Source organism: Furipterus horrens, unplaced genomic scaffold (genome assembly GCF_987537825.1).
Source record: "Furipterus horrens unplaced genomic scaffold, mFurHor1.1.pri manual_scaffold_5, whole genome shotgun sequence".
Taxonomy (NCBI): Eukaryota; Metazoa; Chordata; class Mammalia; order Chiroptera; family Furipteridae; genus Furipterus; species Furipterus horrens.
In genome coordinates this window covers 65,340,929-65,366,868 of record NW_028327175.1, presented here as the reverse complement: position 1 = coordinate 65,366,868, position 25,940 = coordinate 65,340,929, and the positions used below count along the sequence as shown (strand labels likewise).

The following is a 25,940-nucleotide window of genomic DNA, read 5'->3' as shown; positions in this document are numbered from 1 at the left end:
CTATTCTTTAACTTCAGTTTTTTTTTCTTTTATTGATTCCAGCAAAAGGGGAAGGGTGGGAGAAAAGGAGGGAGAAAAACATCAATCAGCTATCTTTTGTATGTAACTCAACTGGGGACCTAACCCGCAACCTAGGCATGTGCCATGACTGGGAATTGAACCCACAACCTTTCAATTTGCAGGACAACTCCCAACCAAATTAGCCACACCAGCCAGGGCTCTTTAACTTTTTATTAACCTCCTTCTACCACAAGACTTATAGGTTGGAAATGAGTTTCCCCAAAAACTGAGCAAAACTTCTGGCATATTTGTATGATAAATCATAAATGAGAGAATGAGAACACTGTGCTGTTTCGGTTTTAGTCATTACTAAGCATAATATGAGAGAGTGAAACAGAATATTTTAAAGTGCTTGAATCACTTTTATTTTTCAAAGGTCTTATTAGATGGGATAAGGATCTCAAGGTCCGGGCAGTTCTTACTAAACAATATTCTTGCTAAATATTAAAATGTAGCACAATATTTTGCACAGGCATATGTAAAGAGGATAAGATAGACAGGTACCAAACTCTGAAGCCCACCACAAAGAAGAAATCAACATGTAATTAACCAAATAGTGTATATAATAAGCAATGGCTATGCCTCCGTTGTAGGAAACAGCTTTAAATGTGAATCCTGGCTCCTATACTTGCTGCAAGTAAATGAAACTACCTAAAAACAACTGCACCTCATTATTGAATAGAACACCCAAAGTGACCCCCTTGAGTTCAGTAACAGTGTGATTAAGATTATTTTATTTTTTAAATATTAATACTGAAAATATGAGAGATTTGGGCTCTGTGTAATTAACCCCAGAAACTGCTCCAGAACCAGGACAGCAATTCTAGCCAAATGCATTCTATTAGTGGAGGTTGTCTGGAGCAGAGTTGAGAAGCAAAGAAAGCTTTGTGCCATAATAGATTAACAGTGTCTGCTAAAGTGTTGCATTGGGAGTAGATGTCCAAACGACTGTGCTTCTCGTTCACTATGGCTCCAGAAGTTGTAATGTGGTTTTTTAAAAACTTTTAATTTTCATGTCTTCTAATGTGACGTACAGAATGAATGAATGAATGAATGAAAACTCCAGTGGAGGTTTCCATTTAGTTGAACACAGCTAATTAAAGATTTACTGCGTTCAGGTAAAAAAGAAACCAAGGTTTACATTCAGTGATTTCTGAGTACTACTATTCTGGTTGGAAAGGCAGGGCATATTCAACTGCCTGCCTCTAACTATAGTCCAGGTTTTGAAGTACTCAGTAGGGAGGGCCTTGGAAAGAAGGAAAACCAGCACAATGATCAATGGAACCCCACATGAAAAAAATAAAAAAGGAACTCTACCGAATTCCAAAAATTACACTGAAGTTTTGAGACTGGACCTTGAGAGAGGCTAAACACCAGTTGCTGAAAATTAGATTAAGGATGAGGCGAGCTGCACAATCCTCTGTGACCATATGTAGCACCCACAGCTAGCGTGAGTGGTACCAAAATAATTGCCTTTTAAAGTTTTAAAATGTAACTCATTAAACAAGGTATTATAAACACAGACACTATCATACAAGTTTTGTTATCCCCATTACTATTGTAGGGACGGTATAAGTAGAGGACACACCCTTTTTGTCGGGGTGCAAACTATTTTTACAGCCCGCTCCGGTGACCATTTCTGCAGAGATGGAGAGGAGTTCCAGGGCCAACGTAGACTGCTCTCCTAAAACCCTTAAAGCCTCGTAGCTCCAGCGGCAACCATCTAAATGCAGTAGAAATTTTTGGAAATTCGCGGAAGAAGGAAAGGCGACCGTCCTACCCTGCAGACGTCGCACTAAACCCCACTCCCGCCAGGCGCAGGCGCGCTCCTGAGTCAAGCGAACCAACGTAAAACCTAAGTACGTACTGAGCAGGTGCAAGAGAATGCCAATTAACCACGCCTGCGGAAGGCGCATTTAGAAGGGTCTGCTTGTGTGATTACTGTCTTTATTTTTAAAGACATTGGCTGTCTGGAGTCGCACTTTGTTCATTTTCCTCCCCTCTTGTTGGAACTCACTTTGCCTAAAATAAGAGTTGCTGTTTCGGGATAAAACTTGATTAAAGCTAGCACTCTACTCGCAGAGTAAGATCGCTTCCTTATAGCAGTCAGTCCTGACAGATACGAAAAACAAAACGCCATGTTATAGCTAACATTTACAGTCTGCCAACACATTTACATGAAAAAAAATCACTTTAAAGAGTACTCTACCATTTCCATACTACGTGCTGCATAAGACCTAGAAGACGTTTTACTTTCCCATGCCAGTGAGAACGGTACTCCTATTTACTAACAAGGACCTGAGGTAAGAAGCCGCGCATGCGCGCCCCGCCCCCAGGCTGCGAGGCTCGCGAGAGTACCGACGTACTGTGCGTTTTCTGGTAGTTGTTAAAGAAGCAACGGGGCTCGTGCTGGTTCTGCAATGGGGAAGGTGAATGTGGCCAAGCTGCGTTACATGAGCCGGGATGACTTCAGGGTCCTGACCGCGGTAAGAAGTTAGCCGTTTACCCCTGTCTCCTGCCCTTTCCCTCCATGCGTCCTGTTCCTGGAGGTTTCTTGGGAGCAGCGCGCGCTCTGGGCACTGGAACGCAGTGAAGGTTGGGAATGAAGAAAAGACCAGAAAGTTGGATTTTTCCAAAGCTTTTGTTCAGAGGCTTTTATCGTCCCTCAAATGCAGACAGCCAAGGGCCCTCTTGTAATTGTTTCCTTCCTTTCTACTTCTCTTCTGTGCTTCAGAGCCACACGCATCCTTGTGACCCGGGAAGTGCATCTGACCCTGGGCTTCTGACTCTGAAAAGCGTTAAGGCTCCTAAGGAAAATGAATAGCATCGAGTTCCCCTCGCACAGACAGTCACGTAACATTTCTTCCTGTCCACTCATTCAGTCGACACATTTGTCGGGTTTTTAGTAACAATTTTAGGATATTCAATGGGGTTCAGACAAGTCAAGGGAGATAGATCATCAGTAAGTGAATAAATAAATAACAAGGCTAACATCAGACAATAACTACTATGAAAATGATGATAACTGAATAGAAATCATACATAGTGGGGGCAGGAGCGTGAGTGCCGTCTTTAAATTATGTAACCAGAAAAGACAGGCTGCTGAGTGCTAGAATCTTGTCTGTTAACTGTTGTAACCAGAGTTTTAAGGCTTTTTAAAAAGTTGCTGGCACTTGATAGATACTGAATAAATATTAAGTAAAAGAAAGAATGGGAGGATAATAGGCGCTGAATGAGAAGTAGTTGCCTCAGTGAAGTCCTCGGAACAAGGTGGAGGCAGAGGAAACAGCAGTAATCAGTGAAAAGGCTCTGAGGCAGAAACAGTTTTTGGAGAATGGAAGGGCCAGTGCAGCAGGAGCATATGAGCCAGAGGCCAAATGGTTGGGGAGGTAACTGGGAAAGGCAAGAGGCTGATCAGGCTCACTAAAGAATTTGGAGTACATTCTAAGTAAAGGGGAGCCACTAAATCTTTTCAAGCAGGGAAATGACAAAAACTGACTTCAGGGCACAAAAGGAACACATAGATTGGGCATTTGCAGAATGGAACTGTTTTAAGAGCTATTTTCTTTTTATTACAGGGATTAACCTATCAAATGCAAATTTAGTATGAAATTTGGAAGATACTTTTCTTTGTCCTCCGATAGCTGCTTCAGTTTTACTGGACTTTTGAAAGATATATTTCTTTTCTGCTTCCTCAGCACATTCACTCATTCCTTAATGTGGCAGTTTTCAACCTTTTTCATCTCACAGCACACATGACTAATTAGTAATAATTCTGCGGCACACCAAAAATTTTTTTTTGCTAAACTGACAGAAGTAAATAGGCATAATTTTGATTCATTCACTCCAGATGGCTATTGTTGTGTTGGCAAAATTTTTTATTTGACAGTCTAAAGTAAAAAAGGTCAGTGCCCCTGACTGAATAGCGAGGTATATAGCATGTTTTAAAAATTCTTGCGGCACAGCAGTTGAAAATCACTGCCTTAATGCCTCTGACAGAAATAAGGTAGTCGAGAGAAAGAAAGGCTAGAGGTGGGGAGAGACAGAACAAAGCGTGGAAGATGAGTTAAGTTTCAAGTGTGAGGTTTTTATTGGGGCATCAAAACGAAGCCAGATTTATCTTCTAAAACTTGGTCTCTGCAATATTTTAAGTTCTTTTTTGAAGCTCATTAAGAAATGACCTCATTAAGTGTAAAATTTCAGTCTCAGTTGAGTCTCACCAGCATTGGTATCAGTGGCTGCCTTCCTTGACCCTCTTCCCTTACTCCCCTGGCACATCCTCTATGAATAATCACACTTTCACTGGCCACCCTTACCTTTCAATGTGAACTTTCTTTTCTTCCATTATCCCTTGCTTGATGAGCACATCCATTTCACGGCTTCCTCTCTTACCTTTATCAAATAATTGGCCATTTTTTCCCCCTCTAATTATGACATCATGCTGGAGTGTAGATATGTCTTTCCAATTTTCTTTAAATATTTTCATTTGAAAGAACTTCCAGCACCTCAAACTCTTGGACAAATCAAATTCATTAACTTTGTCTACCTCCTTCTTTCCCAAACTTCATTGAAATAAATATTACTGTTGTTATTTTAAAGCTTTCTTCTTCTTCACTTCAGCTTTTGATTCATTTCCTTTACCCTCCCACTTCAATGCCAATCCCATACCTCTTTCTAAAGATCTCTAGTTCTTTCCTTCTGTTACAACCTCTTCCCTGTTGCAGCTTCTGTTTCCTGTTGCCTAGATTGTCTCCTTAGTTCTCCAAGTACCGCCTCCAGTTTTTGCTTTCTTTAAACCATTTTGCATATTCCTACTAGATTAATGTCCTTAAAACAATTGTTCGTACATCCCCCTTGCTGAACATCTTCAAAAGTTTCCTATTTTCCTCTGTATAACATCTAAAACTTTTTTATCTGCATTCAACGCCTTCTATATCTTACTTAAAAGCATTTTTCAGCCTTTTATTTTTTTCATGAACTCTGCATGTCATTCCCATCTGCTCTACCAGCTGTTCCTGTGTTCTGTGTTTTCTTGTATATGTGCCATATCCAAATCTTTTTTATCGTCTGTCTTTGGTATTCCCTTATCTGCTCTTTCTGTAATCCTGTGTCTCTCAAAGTCAGTCTCAGGTCCTACTACTTCCTCGAAACTGATTCCTCAGGTAGAAGTATTCTTATTTTGTCCTCAGCCACCTCTTTTTTAGCACCTAATCATTTCTTACCTTCTAATAGAATTAGATGTGTACATTCTTATTTCCACAGGTAGATAATATAGTCTCCAGGAATAGAGAATATATATGTGTATATATATATATTTTTTTAAATAATACCTACATATGATATTTTCTCATTAAGACTTTCTTACTCAATATCTATAATATCTAGTTTTTAAAGACAAATATTGGAATGTCAATAAATATTGTATTTACCACATGTCAATAATTATGTTAAGCATTCACATTCTTTACCCTTGAAGTACATATCATTTAGTAGCAAGATAGAATATGAATGTCAGTGATGATATATCAAACTGATTAAAAATATGTACCGAGAAGGCAGTGATTATGTCTCAGAATTGGCTGGGGAACTGCATGGTCAGAGAAGTTTGAAGGAGAAGTTAATTTTTTAGCAAAGTCTTGACAGGCAGCAGCTCTGTGTTGATTATGATTACCTAATGATTCCTTTTATTTCAGGTTGAAATGGGCATGAAGAACCATGAGATAGTTCCCTGCAGTTTGGTTGCTTCTATAGCCAGCCTTAAACATGGTGGCTGTAATAAAGTTTTAAGAGAATTAGTGAAACATAAACTCATAGCCTGGGAGCGTACCAAAAGTAAGTATTTGAGGCACCATTTGTGGTTTTTCATTTAACTGGCTTCCCCCAGAGTAGGTTTTCCAAAAGGCAGGAAGCGGACGTTGCCAGACCAGGAAAGCACTAGCATTAGGACTGATGCTTCGTATCTCCAGTGTTCTATAGGTTAAAGCAATCACAGGGCCCACCCAGACACCCAGATAAAAGAGGATGGGGAAATAGTCTGCACCTCCTGACAGAGGTCCAATTACATAAGAGTAAAGGGTAGAGACAGTGATGTTGCCATCTTTGGAAAATGCAATCTACCACAAGACTTCAGAGTGATGATTTCCTTTTTTTCAGCCTACTATGGATCCATACTTTTATAAAATAACAAATACTAGGAAAATGAAATAAACTGATAAAATGTGGGCACAAATTCCTTATTAGAGTTTAAAATATAAAATAACTTGGTCAAATTGATATAAAAATTTTTAACTTAACCACATGATTTCAGTTTCTCTGTCTTGTCACAGACTAGTAACAGACTGGTGTCAGTCAGTGGGGCACACTTTTGAGTAACACTGCTCTAGAGAAGAAAAAAATTATAGGAAGAAATGCTAACTTGTAAAACTAGATAGCTAATCTTCTTCCAGCACAGACATCCCATGTCTAAATTCTTGAATTGTTGTGACTTGGTGGTACAATGTAACTAAAACACGGTCTTTCTCATTTGCTTTTGTCTAGCTGTCCAGGGCTATCGGTTGACAAACGCAGGATATGATTACCTAGCTTTGAAAACACTTTCTTCTAGACAGGTAGTTGAGTCTGTTGGAAACCAGATGGGTGTTGGCAAAGAATCTGGTAAGTGCTAACAGTTCTGTTGAATACTTTTTTTTTGCTTTACTTTATGTTCCCTTTGAGAGAGCATTTGTCTTTTAGTTTATTCATTTTTCCAACTAATCAATAAAGTGAAGAGTAGTTTAGAAACAATACAGATTATGAAATTATCCTTCGTGTAGTAGATTATTATTATATCATAAGTCTGTCATGGAAAATTAAGTATACCAAGAATTCGTTTTCCTCTAACAACTGAAATCTTTGGTAAGTATTTTATTTGCTCTTCTATCTGATAAATTGGATATTTGCAACAGCTAAAATATGTAACACAAGGAAGTACTAGAAGACAGTGAATATCTAAAAACTACAAACACATTTTTTTCTTCATACCAAAATGACCAACAAGGCATAGTTAGGTATGTGTAGAGCACAGAGAAAAGCATTCTAAAATGGCGTTGAACAAATGCTTGTTTATTTTCTATGTGGAGGGCAGGTAGAAATAAAGAACGGGGAATGATATTCTTCATACCATGCCCTCTTGTACACTGCTTTTTTATCCAGTATGGTTTATCTTACATAGTTAAATTGTTTATTTGAACTGAGGAAGGAAAATTAAAGTTGGAAGAAGGGAGCCTGCTCCTAAGGACGTTGCTATGTACTTCAGATGATATGTCTTTTGTATTAATATGAAGATTATGGCATATATTGTAAGTAATACAATAGTGCTAAATATAGCAGTGTTACAGCAGTGTGTACGTGTAAAACATAAAAATTAGATAACGAAACACCTTTTGAGATATGCCTCCTCTAATGGCTTTTTTTTTTTTAAGAACTTCATTGCACATGAAATGATAATTAGTACAAAAGAGTACAATAAAAAGGAAATCTAACGCAGGTCTCAATCTCCTGTTATTATTTCACAAAGCTATCACTGTTTATTGATGTCCTACATATCCTTCTAGAAATATTCTATGTAAATACAAATATATAATGTACTAAGCATGCATGTGTATATAGTCACATCTTGTTTTCTTTCTTTCTTTTTTAAATACATTTTTAGAGAGGGGAAGGGATGGAGAAAGAGAGGGAGACAAATACCAGTGTGTGGTTGCCTCTCATGCTCCCACAGCTGGGGACTGGCCTGCAACCCAGGCATGTGTCCTGACTGGGAACCGAACCAGCGACCCTTTGTTTCTCAGGCTGGTACTCAATCCACTGAGCCACACCAGCCAGGGCCAGGCATATATCTTTTTAATCTCAGGTGAAAGCAAACAGTACTTACTGGTCTGCACCTTGATCTTTTTCCACTCTGTGCGTCTCTGATGTTTCACGTCAGCTGATTTGTCTTTCTCAGAGTTACTGAGTGTGACATTGTATGGATGCCCCTTTATTGATTTTACCATCCTAATTGTTATGGACATTTAAGTTACTATCTTTTTGTTTGTTTGTTTTGGTAAGGTGGTGAACACTTTTAGAGATTCTCTGTGCAAATAAATTTGCAAATACAGTCTTAAAAATTATGTACTCTTAAAAGTTTGATATTAACAAATTTCCTCCAAAATGTTTGTATCCGTTTATAATCCCACCAGTGTAAGAAAGAGGCTATTTCTTTATAACTGAAATAATAATTAAAACTTCCCATGAATAATTAGGACATGTTCTACTTGTCAGTATTACAAATAGCAACTTGTTTTGATAGTTGTAATACTTAGGGAAAGATTTGCTGCATTCTTATTATAAAATTATATTCAAACAACTGAGTATTATTCACTGAAGTGAAAAAGGAAGATATTGTTAAGTCACTTCTTGTACGTACAGGACACTAAGGAACAATTAGGTCTTTTCCCACTAAATTGAGTTGAGCATTGAGCACCTTTGGAGGCAGTGACCTTTGACACATTGCATCCCTGTTTTGTTGTTGTTTGTTTGTTATTGAAGTAGATACTAATATATGTCATCATTTGGATTGTGATTAAGTAAAAGAATATTGCTGACTGGTAAGTATTCTTGGTTATTAGGAAAAATAAAAATTGATACAAATAAAGACAAAGTTAGAAAGTTAGAATCGATTCAACTTATTGGTGTAAAAGTGTAATAATGATCTTTTTAAAATCTTGGCTCTAGATATTTATATTGTTGCAAATGGAGAAGGGCAGCAGTTTGCATTAAAGCTTCACAGACTGGGAAGAACCTCCTTTCGAAATCTGAAAAACAAGCGTGATTACCATAAACACAGGCATAACATGTCTTGGCTTTATTTATCGCGTCTCTCTGCCATGAAAGAATTTGCCTACATGAAGGTATTTTTTAAATAATGTTTCATTTTTTAACCAAATAATACTTCTAGCTAAAAGGCTGTAGTGACAAGTACAAGTCTGTTGCCCCCACACCTGCCTCCCTACCTCCAATTCCAGCCTTATAGTCACTTTAACTCTTGTTGATTTTTTTTCTGTTATTTGTTTTTCTGGTGATTTTTTTCTATGTGAAGGTATTTTTAATTGTTTTAAATGTATAAAGGCAACATATAATCTACAATATTAACAAGATAGCATAGCCTAAAATACAATGATGTGTGTCTCACAAATGTGTGTGTATAGTTAAACTGTACATATGTCTATCTCTAATTGAAAACAACAGATAATTACCATTTGTAGACATTTTAGTGTCTTCAGTAAGTTGACTAATATTTTTATTTTACATAATAAAAAAATGTCAATTAAAAATTTTTATTTATCAGAGTAAAAATTCTTAGTTTTTAAACTTTCACCTTCAAAATTAAGTTCAGCATTTACTTATTAAATATTTTTCATAATTAAATATCTTCAATAATAATTAAACATAAGGTAGCATTGCATTTTTATTACTTTCTCAGTAAGATTTATTTTTTATAACTTAATTTTCTTTTTAAATATTAATTATTAAAAGTCATCCAGTTTATGACCAGTGTTCTTGGAAGTTTCAGTTTGGTGTTCTTTAGGCTATTTTAATTCATGTGTGGAAAGTTGTAGTGATTATGGGGAAAAATTCTCAGCAGAGTATAAAAAAATGATACTAATACTATACATATTATGCATTTCTTATCTTATGCTAATGGTTTATATCCAATGATAGTCAATCAGTAAGTTGGCAGCTTGGTAGGAATCATTACACATATTCCCAAAACTCTGTTAGGTGTAGTCTCAAGATGTTTATACGAAGGTACAGCAGACTTGGTTGTGCTTAAATAGGCTTCTGAAATACATTGATCTTTTCTAACAGAATAAGATAAAATTGAGCGAAAGCTTAAGGGCTAAGCTAAAATACACTGGCTAGACCACTATGACGATTGTTAAGGTTGCTATATACTGTTAAGCTGCCAGGGCATACTCAAAATTACCTGCAGGGCGGGGGTGGGGGGGGGTGTTTTTAAGCCAAGCAACCAATCTTTGTTGAGTGAAAGTCATTCATTTCCTGTCCAAAGACAGTAGGAAGTAGAGCCTACTTACAGCCTTTCAAAATTAACCCTGTTAATAAATACATGTTGAGTGTCAGTTATGTGCCTACCACTATATTAAGTACTAGGGTCGGGGGAAGTATAAGGATAGATACAGAAGGAATAACCAATGCACTCTGTGTCTTAAAGTTGAGAAGATAACACGAACAGCACACATAAAACAAAAGGCAGTGTAAAAATCAAATCATATGTGTTAGAGAAACTAATGTAGAGTAGAATAGTTGATGAAGGAAGTTCATGAAGTTAGTGAGATTTGGGTAAAGTTATGAAGCTGCATATGATTTGGCTCTAAGGAAAAGACAGTAAAACAGTGTACTTTGCAGAGAAACCACTTTGGGTAAAGACACGAGTGGGTGTGAGCTCTGTGTGTCTAGGGACTCGTCACTGCGATGACTGTCCTGACTGCATTCCAGCATGCTTATGAGAGAGAGTATTAGGAACAGTAGGACTGGTTATGTGGATTAAAGAGAGTTTTGAAAACCAGAAAAAGTTCAGACTAAAATCAGTATAGCCATTGTAGATTTTTATTTTTATTATTTTTTTAATTTAGTGGGGTGACTTAACCAAACCATACAGGTTTCAGGTGTACAACTCAACAGTACATTTGTACACTGTACTGTGTGTTCTCCAACCCAAGTCAAGTAGCCATTGTAGATTGTTTTTTAATTGAGCATTGACATAAGCATCTTAGTTTGCTGTTGGTACACAGAATAAAGGTTAGGTGTGGTGGCAAGAACTAGAACCAGTGTTGGAGTAATTGGGTATAAATGACAAAGGCTTACTTAGAAATGATAGCATTTCAAATGGCAGGCATCATAAATCTTAACATTTTAAAGGAGGTAATAATAGAACTTTATAAGCAAAGGATAGAAAAAATTAAGAATAGGGGAAAAGATGAATGTATGGGTGATCTTAAGTAACATTTGACTCAGACTACTATAGTATATATACTAACTACTACAGTGTATATACAATATAGTTTTATATTGTATATTTGGTCTAAAGAAAAGGTCAGTGCTCTATAAACTAAAATGCCTAATCTACTGGAATATCTCACTTCCTAATATGTCAGAAGACAGAGTACTTTCTAAATCACAATTTATTTTTATTTTTTTAAGTACAATCCAATAAATTGCAGAAACTTACAAAAGTATAGAGGATATATTATAAAGGCAGAGACTTTTTCACACTTTTGTAACCATAGCGTAATGTATAGTATTTAGGAAATGTTCAATAAATGAATGTTTGGTGAAAAAGTGAATTAAGTAAAGTGGTTTAAGTGTTTTTTATGTATAGTTCATTTTATGCTGTGAATTAACCATATATAAATAATCATGTTGACTGTAATTTTGTAAAGGTTTGTATGTTTTCTTATGGTTGTGGTCAGATATATTTATTGTTCCTTAAAAAGTAATGGCCTCTTCATTAGTTCATACCTGTTTGCTATGTTTTAGGCATTGTATGATAGGAAATTTCCTGTTCCAAAGCCAATTGATTATAATCGCCATGCAGTGGTCATGGAACTCATAAATGGCTATCCTCTGTAAGTACTTACTATTATTGAAATCGTGGGTCATAATAAATGTAAGATTCAGTTTTTAAAAGTAAATTTTTTTTAACTAAGTGGAATATTGTTTCTAGGAGGTTGGAAATTAACATAGAACAGTAGGCAAATTGAAAATGCCATTTCATTCTAACAGTATGTATTTTATAATCTCTGTGATTCATTCAGCAAATACTTATTAACAATCTAGTGTATGTGGAGCACTGTTCGAGGCTCAGCAGTAACCCAAATCTCTGCCCTCACAGAGTTTACATTGTAATGGAAGGAGACATGAAGTAAAGAGCTAAATAAGAAAATACAGGATGGGGCAAAAGTAGGCTTAGAATTGTTTGTATGGAAAGTAATTAATAAATAATAATACAAGAATAAACTCTGCCCTGGCTGATGTGGTTCAGTTGGTTGGAGCGTCATCCATAAACCAGGTCACAGGTTCGATTCCAGTCAGGGCACGTGCCGAGGTTCCTAGGTTGTGGGTTTGGTTTCAGGTCAGGGACTTATGAGAGGCAACCGATTGATGTTTTGCTCTCACATTGATGTTTCTCTCTTCTCTCTCCCTCCCCTTCTCCTGTCTCTAAAATGAATAAGCCTATTCTCAGGTGAGGATAAAAAATAGTAAAAATAAACAGAAAAAAACTGTGCTTCACATACTTGCAACTGTAAACCTACATTTGCCCCACCTTGTATATATCAGATTGTAGCATTTACTATGCTATGGATAAAAATAAGCAGGGTAACGGGGACAAGAAGGACTGAGGTGGGTACAGTAGGCTGCTATTTTTACATGGGGTGGTCAGGAAAAGTCTCATGGATAGAAATCTTGGAAAAAAATGAGGGGACACCATGCAGATATCTAAGAAGAGTCTGGGCAGAGGGAACAGCAAGTGCATAAGATGTGGGATGGGAGTAGACCTACACGTTCAGGGAACAGTGAGGACATCAGTGTGGCCGGAGCTGAATGAATAAGGGAGAAATTGCAAGAGATAAGATCAAAGAGGCAGCAGGGGACCAATCACTTAGGGTTTGTAGATCATTGCAAGGCTTTTAAATTTCTTTTTATTGAAATACTGATACTGTGTAAATTAAGGTATACAACATGTTGATTTAATATTTTTATATATTGTAATATGATTGTCATTGTAGTGATACTTAGCACAAGGATTTTTTAATTTTGATTGAGATAAGAAGCCATTGGAGGGTTTTGAACTGAGACGAGACATGACCTGACTAATGCTTGAATAGGTTCACTCTGGCTCCTGGATTGAAAATAGACTGAAAGGAGATGAGGACGGCATTTGAAATTCAGTTTAGGAGATTGTTATGAGCCAGTCAAGAGACAGTGCTAGTTCAGATCAGAGTGATGTCAGGGTGACAAAAAGTGGTCCGTTTTTGGACATATTTTTCTGGAAGAGCCAGCATGATTTCATTTGGAATTGGATATTGATATGAAGGAAGGTGTGAATGAAAAGTTAACTACCAGGTTTTGGACCTGAATCATGAACTAAGTGGGGGGAATAAAGTTCACATTTATAAATGAGCTGGAAAGACTCAACAACAGTGTGAACTTAGAGGGTGGGGCCGTCAGTTACAGTTTGGGACGGGGTAAGTTGGAGGTGAGTACGGGTTCAGAGGAGACGTCCAGGTGTTTAAAGCAGTGAGCCTGAAATCACCAGGATTGATTTTCTATAAGGCCCCAGGATTAACGTTTGAGGAACTCCAAAATTTAAAGGCTGGGGAGGAGGTAAAGAATTTGCAAAAAGACTAAGGAGTGATCAGTGTAGAAAGAGGACAGCCTAAAGAGTTGATATACCAAGAGTCAAGTGAAAGAAGTATTTCAAGGGGTGGGGAAGAGATGAACTGGCAGACCAGATATGCTGAAGGCTGAGAACTGACCACTGGATTTAGTAACAGAAGTCGCTGGTAGTCTTGATGAGTTATTTATTGGAATAAAGTGGATGAAGAAAGCCTGTTAGATAAGTGGTTCATTAGAGTGGGAGGAAAACATTTGGAGAAAGCACATGTAGAGAAGTTGGACTGTAAAGAAGATCAAAGAAAGGATGTGACAATGGAAAGAAGATAAAGAATCAAGGCAGGTGTGGCTTAGTTTTTCAATAATAGTGGACGCTGTTATGTTTATGCTGATGGAAATGAAGAAAAAACTGCTAGGGAGACAAAGGTGGAAAAATATATACACACCTACTTTCATTAAAATCATAAATGAGTACAAATAATTTATTTTCATACTTAAAATACTTGCAGATGTCAGATACACCATGTTGAAGATCCTGCATCAGTGTATGATGAAGCCATGGAACTAATTGTCAAACTTGCAAATCACGGACTGATTCATGGAGATTTCAATGAATTCAATCTCATTTTGGATAAAGATGACCACATCACCATGATTGATTTTCCGCAGATGGTTTCAACTTCTCATCCCAATGCTGAATGGTATATACTGAAATTGATTGTGAATGTGGGTGTGTTTATGTGTAATTAAATCATTTTTATTTATAATTTTCAACTTTGTAATACTTTCAGTTGGGTCGGTAACTGGTTTGAAGTGACTAATGTCAGTGGTCTAAAATTTTGTTCTCTTATTTTTGATGATCTCAAACTACTAATTTTCCTTCTGAAAGAATCTTTTTTTATTCCTCAGTATTTTAAAAGGGGGGAAAGTGCACTTTGATCCAGGTTTTAAAACCTGTTCATTAAGCTTATTCTGTCCGTTGGAAAACTGAAGAACCTGCTTTTATAAGCCGTCAAAACAATTTGAATTACTTTTATCATCTCACAGACTTCCAAAAGTCAAATTCTCTTAGCCATGGAATCCTTTATTCAAACAAACATTTAAGTAGAAGCCCAATTTTTCAACAAACAAAAACCTGCTCAGAAGAAGTAGGGATATGGAGAGGGAATTCTAGAACCCCATCTTCTCTGCCTGTCCCCTTCTTTTCTCCATGGTTGCCTTCACGGGCTTCACCAAGCATAAGTTGATAATCTTAATGGCCCTAATGGAAGATAAGGGTTTGGACTAGACTAAGTTACCAGACCAATAATATCTCTCATATCATTTTTAGCTTTTATTTTTAGAAAAGCGTTCCCATAAAGCCTCATCCCTGACATAGGGCCGAACCACTTCATATACCATGATGATCTTATTTCTCACTTTATGTAACCACTTAAACTGGCCAAGTTGTGAAATGTGACAGAATATTTTCCTTTATTTGTATTTCATGATTTGACTGAGCATAATCAAATTAAGGGTATTTTTTATCTTCCTGTTTCAAGTTAAAATACGAGAAGCTTCTCCTTTTTCCCAAAGTTAACTATTATCACTTACATAGTACATTATGAGTAGAGTTTGAGCTTGAACCAGTGTGTGTTCAGTGACGCTCTTCTTCCTCCTGATGTTTATTAGGAAATGTCCACACTTTATTCTAGAGAACGAAATGTTCTCTAAAAATAAAAGAGTATTTCCAACAAAACAATACTAATAGATTAATGCCTGGCACTTAGGTGGTTAATATATCTTTGGATGATTACTGATTACCATTTTTATTAAAGTGATGTAACATAGTCACAATAAAGGAACATCTAGGAACCATCAGATTTGGAGACAGAAATGATAACAGGTTATGACATTCAAGTGAAATCTGTATTGTTCTTAAAGATATTATAATTTAACTTGAAGTTCTTTTGCAAGTAATTGGGTGAAGAAGTTGTATTAAGCACTAGAGATTAAGATATAAATAAGACCCATCTCTGCTTTTGAAGAAGTTGCTATCTAGTAAATGAGACATAAGCATATATAAAAACATAATTTTAAAATAATTTGAGGTTTTCCAAAGAGCAAATAATAGTGGCATTGTCTTCCTTTTTCTAAGCTGCATTTTTCTCGAAAATAATAATTTAATTAAAATTTAAGGAGATAGTCAATTCCATGTCACCTTTAATTCTACCTTATTTAGAAACCTTGTAGAGAATTTAAACTGCTTCTACTGCTTTATGTTAGACTTCAAAGTAACCACATATTCAGAGGTTCTTCTGCAGATAATTATTTATAAGCCCACAGCATTATTTGTCTCTTTTAGAATTTATTACAAGTCGGCTAATAGATAATAAGGATACATAAACAGAATTCACTAATTCTCAAACTGTTTCTTAGGAGTTACTAATCTATTTTTTATCTTCAGCTTTCTCAGTTGACAAGGGGTTCAACTAGATGTAGGGGATGGGAAGTATAACCAGGCATACTAGAGACTATAGAGGAAAGTTGGAACCCTCTGCCCCCAAATAATAGGCCCATAGTCTTCTGAGATTTATATTTATCTCTTTTTCTCTTAATGTATTAAGGGGAAGCCTTGAGTTTGCTGACTATAGGAACCGTGTGCCTTTGACAGCTTACATTCCTTGTTTGTTCCTCTGCTTTTACTTTCAGTATTTCAAGCATACTGTCGAAAGGTTTATTTCTCTTTTTTTTTCTTTTGAGTAACATCTTTTTTTTTTTTTTTTTTTTTTTTTTATGTAAGGAGTAGATATGTCATAGCCCTGGCTGGTTTGGCTCAGTGGATTGAGCGTCGGCCTGCGAGCTAAGTGTCGCTGGTTCGATCTTCCAGTCAGGGCACATCAGAGAAGGAAAACTCTGATTCCAAAAAACCTCCGCTGCCTTGCGGCATACCTCTTCAGGGGAAAGGCTAAGGGAGTAAACCCCGACAGAAAATCCGGAGCTGGAGTCCCTAAGGCGGTTTGACGTTGTAGTCAACACCCGCAACTCCTGCGGCGCACCTGAACCCAAGCTGTATTGACTCCGTCTTTCCCTTGGACCCTTCAGCTGCGAAGAGAAGGGGGGTCTGCTGCATGGGCAACGGCAGACCCTCCATATCACCCTGCCCAGGCTCTGTAGCTTCAGCTTCACTGGAGAGGACACTCCAGCGTCATCGCAAGATGTCGATTCAACACGGGAGGAGACAGATACCGTGTCACTCCCGAGTCGGACTGCACAGCCATTCTCGGCGGTTCAGATAGACTCTTAAGAAGCTACACCATCGTCTCTCGAGACGGACGGCTGCCTCCAACTCCTCCAAGATATGTCATAACATATACTGAGGATATTATCATTGGCTAATGAGGAAAGAATGAACAACAAAGGCTGTATCAAAAACAATTCTTTTCTTTTGCAGGTATTTTGACAGAGATGTTAAATGCATTAGAGATTTCTTTATGAGACGTTTCAGCTATGAAAGTGAGCTTTATCCAACATTTAGTGATATCAGGTTTGTACTCTGCTTAAAATGTTAAAACTCTGTTAAATACCTAAATATTTAGTTCTAAAAGTTAACATTTTTATCTTAAAAATTTTCAGATGGTGAGTGACCTTTGACACATTGTAATTGTTGAGTATTATAGCTGGGTGGCATATAAATGAAACTTAAATCTAGAAAACACCTTATTTTGATCCACTAAAACAGTGTTACTAAATTTGAGGGAGGAACACACCTAGTTTCTTATAAATTCCAGAACTTTTATTTAGTGTAGGATGCTATGTGAATAATCCATTTGTAAGGAATCAAGCCAAGTGTTTTATCAGAATTTATGTTTTTCATTTACTCATAATAGGACCTATCTACTTGATTCATGGACATTCTTCAAAGCCAGATTTTCTCATTTATTTTATAAACTTAGTTCAGATATTGTTTTCTGGCTCGGGATGATTGACATGAGTTAAGACATCTTTAGTCCTCTTTGAAAGTTAATAAATTTATTAAGTCAGTAAATACCAACTGAAGTTTCTGTAACCTTTCTACTAATCTCTATTGCTTTTCACATTCATTTTATTGTAAGTAACAAACAGCGTTTGTCTTTTACATTTGTGTACTTAAGTAATTTAAGTATTACATTTCAAGCAAAGAAAAATCTTTAAAATATATAAACTATTAAACTCATATAAGAATTATAATTTTCCAGAGTAATAGATATTTATCCATATCAGATGGCTTTTTTCCTCTCTGAATGCTTGGCATTTCTTTTCCTAGGAGGGAGGACTCGCTTGATATAGAGGTTTCTGCCAGTGGCTACACAAAGGAAATGCAGGCAGATGATGAACTGCTCCATCCAGTAGGTCCAGATGATGAATATATTGAAACAGAGGAGGGATCTGAATTCTCCTTTACAGATGAAGAAGTATCAGAAAAAGCAGAGGGTTGTAGATCACGAAATCCAAGTGAACGGGACCCTGCAGGGGGAGCAGTCGACTGCTGTTGCAGGCCAGCTGGAGACCTCGAGCACGGGAAGGAGGACTACTGGTCAGCACAGAGCGCAGCTGCGCAGCATTTTGACATGACTGCATTCAGTCAAGCTTTAGAAGAAATGACAGGGCAGGCTGTTGAAAACAGTTCTGTAACTGAATTTTCTAGGGAGGAAAACAAAGCTGGAAATGACACCAGGCAAGGTGGTAAGACAGGCCAAGGAGGAGTCCCCACGGGCTGTGAAGAGTGTGAAGATGAATGCCCTCCTCTTACAGCTTTGTCATCATTAAACAAAGAACTCAGGCCTTTCAGGTATAGATTTCTGTTGATTGATTTTTTTACTTTAATCCGGAGACCTATACTTTCTTCGATTCTGGTAAATGAGTATTTCTTTTCAATGATGCGACTGAGTTATATTCTGTGCCATTATGTGTAAAATGAAAGCAAATAACCCTTATGTTAAAATTACAGCTAGCCTTTACAGTCTACCTGATTCTATACAACATATTGATTCAGGTTTAAGCAGTCTGCCTTAAGGTACAAACTTTCAAAATAATTAATACAGACCTCTTATTCAAGTTGATCATGATTTAGGTGGATGAATTGTTTATATATTTTTATAATTACACATCTAATGTTTGATTTATGTATAGGCCAGTAAACCTGCAGTAGCTCTCTTCATGAAGTTCAGTGAATTTTCTCTGGTACTTTGAACCTTCTGTTCTCGTTGATTCATGTAGAATTCTATAATGTTATTTTTCTTTTAAGAATTTTCTTTTCTTGCAAATATTAGCCTTAGCTCAGGTTAGTAAATGATCTAAAATTTAATATTTAGATTTGGGATAGTTTATCCAGAATCAAACAACTATAGTTTAATGAAATACAGGTTTATGTATTTCAAAATAATATGACAAAATTAAATTAGTAGCATTTATTAGACATTTCTCAGTACATGTTCAGGCTTACATCCTAAGGCTCTTTTTGATTAGTTTCATTGTGAAGCAAAACGAGAATTTTTTTCCTTTTCCATGGAACTGTATCTTGAGACTCAGGGGTATTACCACTTAATTTTAATTTTACATGTTTTTTATTAAATAGTGGCAGTAGTTCAAGATTTTGAGTAATAGAAGAAAATCTACATAGGTTAAATAGTCATCTAAACACAGAATAATTTGTTTTTACTCTCTAAACACATATTGGGCAAAATTTTTATCAAAGAAATAGATGTTTCTGAAAAACATTGACTGTTAATAATATCATCTGAGTTTCTTATACATTAAAACTTTGAGCAGTGCATAGTACAAATTAGATCATTTCTGTCACTGCCATTTTTTTTTTTTTTTTTTTTTTGCATTAGCAGAGCAGACTGTAAAGTATTGTTTGGGGAAAAATGACAAGAAACTGTCCCAAGCATTGAGATCGCAAAAGTCAGATCAGTGAAAGAAGAGGGGAAAAGACATGGATTATGGCTGATAACAAATTTTGATGGCCAAAACATTTTACCATTTTGAAATTTTGATAGTGACTATCAGAATGCTGGAAAATGAAAATTGCTAATATATTAGGCTGAATTGTGGGTGGTTTTACCTTCATAGAAATTTTAAATATAATAATATTTCTGAGGTATTTTATGTCAAATTGTATTACCAACTAAGAAATAATATAAATTACCTCAATAATTAACCAGAAAAATTAACTAGATAAATTGTGATTTTGTATTAATTTTAGAGATGAAGACGACATGGAAGATACTAATCAATACAGAACAAGAACTCTCAGTGTTACTTCTGTGGGCAGTATTTTAAGCTGTTCAACAATTCCTCCGGTAACCATTCATTCCACATTTACAGATGTTTATTAGGTCTCTGCTGTAGGCATCTTACATGTGAGGGTTACTTGATGTACAAGACGGTCTCAGACATTTGGACCATGGTAACAGTATAAAGTTATAACGATTACAAATTTAGTAATACAAGAGAGAGGGTTATTTTTAGCTAAAATGATCAGAGCTTTCAGGGAAAGGGCAACATGTACATTAGCTTGAATTTGAAGGATAAGGTCACAGAAATTTAGATCCAAGGGGGACTCTGTAGATTCTCATATGTTCTAGTCCTTGCATTTTAACAGGGAGGAAAATTGAGGCCCAGTTAGGTTGCTTGGCTATGGCTGACATGTGAAGGTGCCCCAGCTCCACTAGTTAGTTCTGAAATTTAAAAAGAGAAAAATAAGTAATTTTTAAATTTTGGGTATCTCAAATGTTTGTTGGATATTTAGCAGCAGTGTCCAAAAGAATTTCATAAGGGCTATTTTCCAGACAGTCCATCTCCTGCCAAGGAGCTTTTCTGCCTACCAGCCTTCTCTCTGGGCTGTTCCAGAAGGAACTAGTTTCCTCTGTAGATTTTAAGAAGAGAGAGAAAATTACATAAATGGTGTGTTGGGGTTTTTTTTCCTTTTGCTTAAAGGTATTTTGAATACCATTGAAACCAGTTTTTAGTGAAAAGTTAAAATGAGCAAAAGGAGACAATCAGTTAGAAAGAAGGAAATAACATTATGTGGAAAGTGAATTCAAAAGAAAAGAGCTTTGTTTTTTCCTGAACTTACCGTATCTAAGTTCAGGTATATTAGCAGTAAGCTAAGGTGCATGTCCTATGGTGGGTAGTATGGGATATTTACAAAATTAAATCTGAATTATCAAAAACAAACTAAAAATAACAGTGCAGTATTTTATAAACATGGCACACTTTTACTAGTTCAGAGACCTTTGCTTGATAATAGAAACTTTTAGAGCTTGTCAGACCAAAATAAAAGAGTGAAATTTTAGAATTGGATTGGTTTTCATGTACTCTTTTCTGGTGGTCTCATAATGTATCTGGTTTGGGGACATAAAATTTAAATCTGTGTAATCTTTAAAATTATCTATTATACTAAAACATAAAAATCTCCTTTTAGGTAGCATTACCTGCCTTTGTTAAGAATTTCTCACATTTTATGTTTTCCTGTCCATTCTTGGCTTTGATATTTTTTATACTTACTGAGATTTACCTTCCTTTCTTAGATTTCTCAGATTCAAAACATAGGACTTTTACATCTAATTACAATGGTGTACATTGGTAATGTCATATAAAGAAAAATTAGATTGCTGATTCATGCTACTTTCTTGGATTCTAATTTATGCTCTCTTCTGTAATAAAGATGATGGCACTGATATTGTTCTGGGGTCTTGACTTGATCCCATTTTCCTTATCACTAACAGCCTATAAAGAATTGTAGTATAAAATATACATTTGCCTTCTAAGGATGAAAAAAGGTGTCTTTAGCCTAGCTTGGTTTCTCTCTAATCTCTGAAACAAATCCATCATCTTAACTACATTCTTATGGAAATTTGCTCATACTATTTTTCTTGAGGTCACATTTTATTTTATTAAAAAGGTCAGGAGAAAAACTTTATTTTGTTACCTCCTTTATGTTGATGATTATGCAAGGTAAAAGATTTTCTCTTGTGTTTTTTGATATTATTATTGTAAGATCTGTTTTCCTCCTTAAAATAATTTTTTAATTCCTTGTTTATTAGCAGTTGCCATTTATGCACCCTGTGCTTTCTAATATGCAACAAAGTTAAATTATAATTAAATGTTTAAGTATATTGCTTTTTAATATATAGTCACTATCAACAACAAACAACAATGGTATACGTGATTTTGATTGATATTTTATACGCTCCCTGAAATAATACAGAAGTATTGTTATTTCACGCTTTTAAAAAAAAATACTAAATGGGATTTTTCTCACACTATGTTAACTTCGTGTTAACTTGAAGAAAATTAATCTTGTAAGATTTGCAAATTGTTCTGAATTTGGTTTTCAGGGTTTAGTTTTTTTCTTTCTTCATGTTTTCCCAGTGGGCCCTAGATGTCACTATGTTGATTTGTTATTCAAAGAATTTTAACTATACTTTTTGCCATAATCTATACATATTTCTATTAGAAATATTTATTTTAAACATTTGTGTTTTATTGCTGATTTGTATAGTACTACTGTTAGTATTTAGAATTTTAAAATACATGCTTTTAACAAAAATTTGAAAAATATTAGCCAATATTTATTTTATTGAATGTTTACTTCTTATCAAAATGGTCAGTCATCAGTGATACTAATTACTGAAATCTTTCCAGGAATTGGTGAAACAAAAGGTGAAACGTCAGTTGACGAAACAGCAAAAACTGGCTGTCAGACGTCGATTGCAGAAAGGAGAAGCAAATATATTTACCAAGCAACGGAGAGAAAACATGCAAAATATTAAGTCAAGCTTGGAAGCAGCTAGCTTTTGGGGAGAGTAATGTATTTAGGGACATTTACACTGTGGAGTACTGTTCAGCCATAAAAAAGAAAATTTTACCCTTTGTGACAGCATGGATGGACCTGGAGAAAACATTATGCTAAGTGAAATAAGCTAGTCACAGAAAGACAAATACTATATGATTTCACTCATGTGTGCAATCCCATGAACAAACTGAACTAACAAAGTAGAGACAGACTTATAGGTGGAGAGCAGATGACAGCTTGCGGATGGGGGATTAAGAGTAAAAGGATTGAGCAGAAGGCAAAAAAGAACTGATTGACATAGACAACAGTGTGGAGATTGCAGGGGGGAGGAGGTATAAGGGGGATATATGGTAATGGGGAAAATTACAATAAAAAAATAAAGATCCTGAACACTTCAGAAAGTTACTATGATTTCTTTTTAAGCCACCATGAGTCTTTTGGACTATACTTTTAAAATTGGATTTACACCTACTTTGTAGGGTTGTTTTGAGAACCACATGAGGCAATACACAGGAAGCACTTCACATATGCATTCAGTAAAGTATAGGAGGGAGAGTGATATTTTTAATGATGTTTATCTTTCTGAAATTCTGCTCAACAACTTGATTGCAATTTATTTAACCACTGAAAGAATTCACTGCCATCAATTCTTAATTCTCTAGTATTAAGGGTAAGCCAATAATGTACAATTTTATTTTCTTCCATTTAAATTGGCAATGTCATGGGAACAGAAACTTGAAATAGTCCCACCATAATTTTTACAGTTGCTATTTTTTATGCAGGCCTGAGTAGAAGAATTAGAGGGGAAGTGAGGAGTAAAAGGAGAAGAGTGAAAAAGTTCCTTCTGATATTCATAGCAGGGTAGGTCTAAAACGTGTTTCACTTCAACATCAACAGATCCTTAGTGTAGGAAAGAAAGAAAATACATAAAACATGGTACCTCACTCAAAGACTGTAATTCAGTTCTATGTGAAGATGGATGCTAAAGCACATGCACCTGATCATATTCATGTCCCTTCATTGCCTAGGAAGGCAGAGCATCGCCTGCAGCAGAAAATGACCACTAGATGGCAATGTCACTGCACAGTGACTAGACGGGATGTCCTGAAATTACATTTGTGTTTATGATCTACCACAGGCAGTAACAGCAATTTTTTCCCCCAAGGTTGATAAAGACAGCAGATTTCTTTTATCTTTGCAAAATTAATTTTATTGTCTTTCTGCAAGCCTATCAATAAATTCACTTTAATAAAAATGGCAAGAAAATCTAATTTCCTTGAAAATTAAACTAATTTTGAAAATATATAGCTTTGAACTTAAATTTATTTTTTATAATGTCTAAAGCATTTTAACAATATTGACAGCTTAATAGAACCATAGAGTATATCATCAGAATACTTTTCAGAATGGCAAAAGCAAATTAGGAATGAAATAGATGACCATCCTACTTAGTAGACTCAGTCCACTTTTGGGTACCTACTATTATAAAATTACTACTACTTGAGAAACTTAGAAGGCAAATAAACATAGTTCTTATCCTTATAGCTTAAGCTTTCTGTAAGTCAACAAATTGATCAAATGCACAGATTAAAATTATTCAGGATTCAGTCTACTTTAAGAAATGTCTGTCAATTAGAAGTTTGCTTTATAAGACATAGTCAATCATCACATTTTAAAATAGTGAACAAGAGACTTCCGGCCAAGATGGAGGCTTAGACGGACACGCTAGGTCTCCCTCAACAACTATAGAGGAATACAACTACTTCAAAACAAAGGATAACTAGAAATTCCAGAAAATAAAACTACACGGAAGCCCAACATATGAAGTTATAAACCAGCGGTGCCATTTGGGCAGGTAAGAGTTAAAGAAGGCAAAGCTGTTTGCGGAGCGGCGGGCGGGGCGGCGAAAAATCCGGGAGGCAATCAAGCCCCTGGCGTGCGCGACTCCAATCAAGCCCCTGGCGTGCGCGACTCCGGGCGCTGGGGAGAGCAGCCGCAGCATCGCCTTGAACAGTGAGGCCCAGGGGGGCGGGAGGACGGATCCCGGTCTCCTAGCTGAATAACTGTGTGAATCCATCTTGGACCCCCGCCCCCACAGAAAGCACCACAGGGCTGCGAAATAGGTCGCGGACAGGCAGGCGCCGGCCGGTCGCTGATTTGTGACGCGTACACAGGCACTGCCCCCGACAGCCAGCCCAGGAAAACAAAACGCATCTGTCAAAATGTGGCAGACAAATATAGAGATCCCGGTGGCACAACTCACCAGACAGCAGATAGAGAACCTGACAGATGAACAGATAAGAAACCTGTCAGAGGCTCAGTTCTGGGCCATTGTTATCAGGTGGCTTACAGAATTCACAAAAGAGCAGGAAAAAGATATGAAAGAAGCGAAAAACTTTCATAACGAAAGGAACAAAACAGCATACGAGACAGATGGTGAGGAATCCAGAGTTCATTTCAACAAACTGGAATATGGAGAAGGAACAAGCAGTCAACCAATGCAGCGAGAGGAAATGGCAAGCAACAATGAGAGGATCAGAAACCTCTGGGACAGCTATAAAAGGCCCAACATAAGAATCATTGGTTTGCCAGAGAATGAGGAAGATGAACTAGAACTTGAAAAATTGAGTGAAAATATAATAAAGGAGAACTTCCCAGACTTGGGGAAGGGAATAGACATGCAGGTCCAGGAAGCAAGGAGAGTTCCCAAGAGACTGGACCCAGGGAGAACCACTCCAAGACACATTATAATCAAAATGTCAAAAATTAAGGATAAAGAGAGAATCTTAAAAGCAGCAAGAGAGAAGAAAAGAATTATGTACAAAGGGGTCCCAATTAGACTATCAGCTGACTTCTCAAGGGAAACACTACAGGCAAGAAGGGACTGGCAAGAAATATTCAAAGTAATGAAAATCCAAAACCTACAACCACGAATACTCTATCCAGCGAAATTGTCATTCAGAATAGAAGGACAGAGAAAGTGTTTCCAGGACAAAATAAAACTGAAAGAGTTCATTAGATCCAAACCACTGTTATATGAGATGTTAAAGGGACTGGTTTAAAAAACAGAAGCTAGGGAGATGAAACAAAGGCAAACGAAACAGGCAACGAGAGTAGAAAAGGAACTGTGGGTAAGGGAAGCATAGTGGGGGGAGGTCAACAGGGAGGGGGAGTGGGGAGAGGGAGGGAGATGATATAGAAATTGGGGATCATGGTAGGAGGGAATGGAATAGACGGAGAGAGATTGGGAGGAACTGTATGCACAACTAATGGACATAATCTAAAAGGGGGGGACAACTGGAGGGAGGGGGGCCACCGGGTGGAGGGGAGCAGAGGGAAGGGAAATTGGCACAAATGTAATATTTTAATCAATAAAACACATTAAATCTGAAAAAAAAGAAATAGTGAACAATGAAAACAAAATTTTAAGTATACAGCAGTGTTAATGTAGGTGTGTATCATGATGCTTGATACATTTTTTTGAGTCTAGGAGTTCCAAATTTAACTCCTGGTTCTACCACTTCCCAAACCTCAGGTACTTTCTGTGGCTTCTCTAACCTCACTTCCTGATTTGTGAAGTGACATTTAAAAGTGCCTGTCTCAGGGTTGTGCAGATTAAATGAAA

At 36.5% G+C, this 25,940-nt stretch overlaps 1 protein-coding gene across 1 annotated transcript; it reads left to right on the top strand.

Annotated features, from left to right (window-relative positions):
- The first annotated feature begins 2,418 nt into the window (after positions 1-2,418).
- Positions 2,419-22,954, top strand: RIOK2 (RIO kinase 2). The gene is made up of 10 exons (XM_090276520.1): positions 2,419-2,546; positions 5,754-5,892; positions 6,598-6,714; positions 8,815-8,990; positions 11,638-11,726; positions 14,004-14,195; positions 16,928-17,020; positions 17,780-18,304; positions 19,721-19,817; positions 22,165-22,954. Exons 1-10 carry the CDS (start codon positions 2,481-2,483, stop codon positions 22,327-22,329), a joined length of 1,659 nt encoding a protein of 552 aa, XP_090132646.1. The 5' UTR covers positions 2,419-2,480; the 3' UTR covers positions 22,330-22,954.
- The last annotated feature ends 2,986 nt before the right edge of the window (positions 22,955-25,940 follow it).

What these genes read in the sequence shown, in the direction of transcription:
- RIOK2 (XM_090276520.1), top strand. Translation starts at nt 2,481, where the DNA reads ATGGGGAAGGTGAATGTGGCCAAGCTGCGTTACATGAGCCGGGATGAC. An exon ending in GGGTGTTGGCAAAGAATCTG is followed by an intron (nt 6,715 to 8,814) that starts GTAAGTGCTAAC and finishes TCTTGGCTCTAG; the next exon opens with ATATTTATATTGTTGCAAAT. An exon ending in AAAGAACTCAGGCCTTTCAG is followed by an intron (nt 18,305 to 19,720) that starts GTATAGATTTCT and finishes TATTAATTTTAG; the next exon opens with AGATGAAGACGACATGGAAG.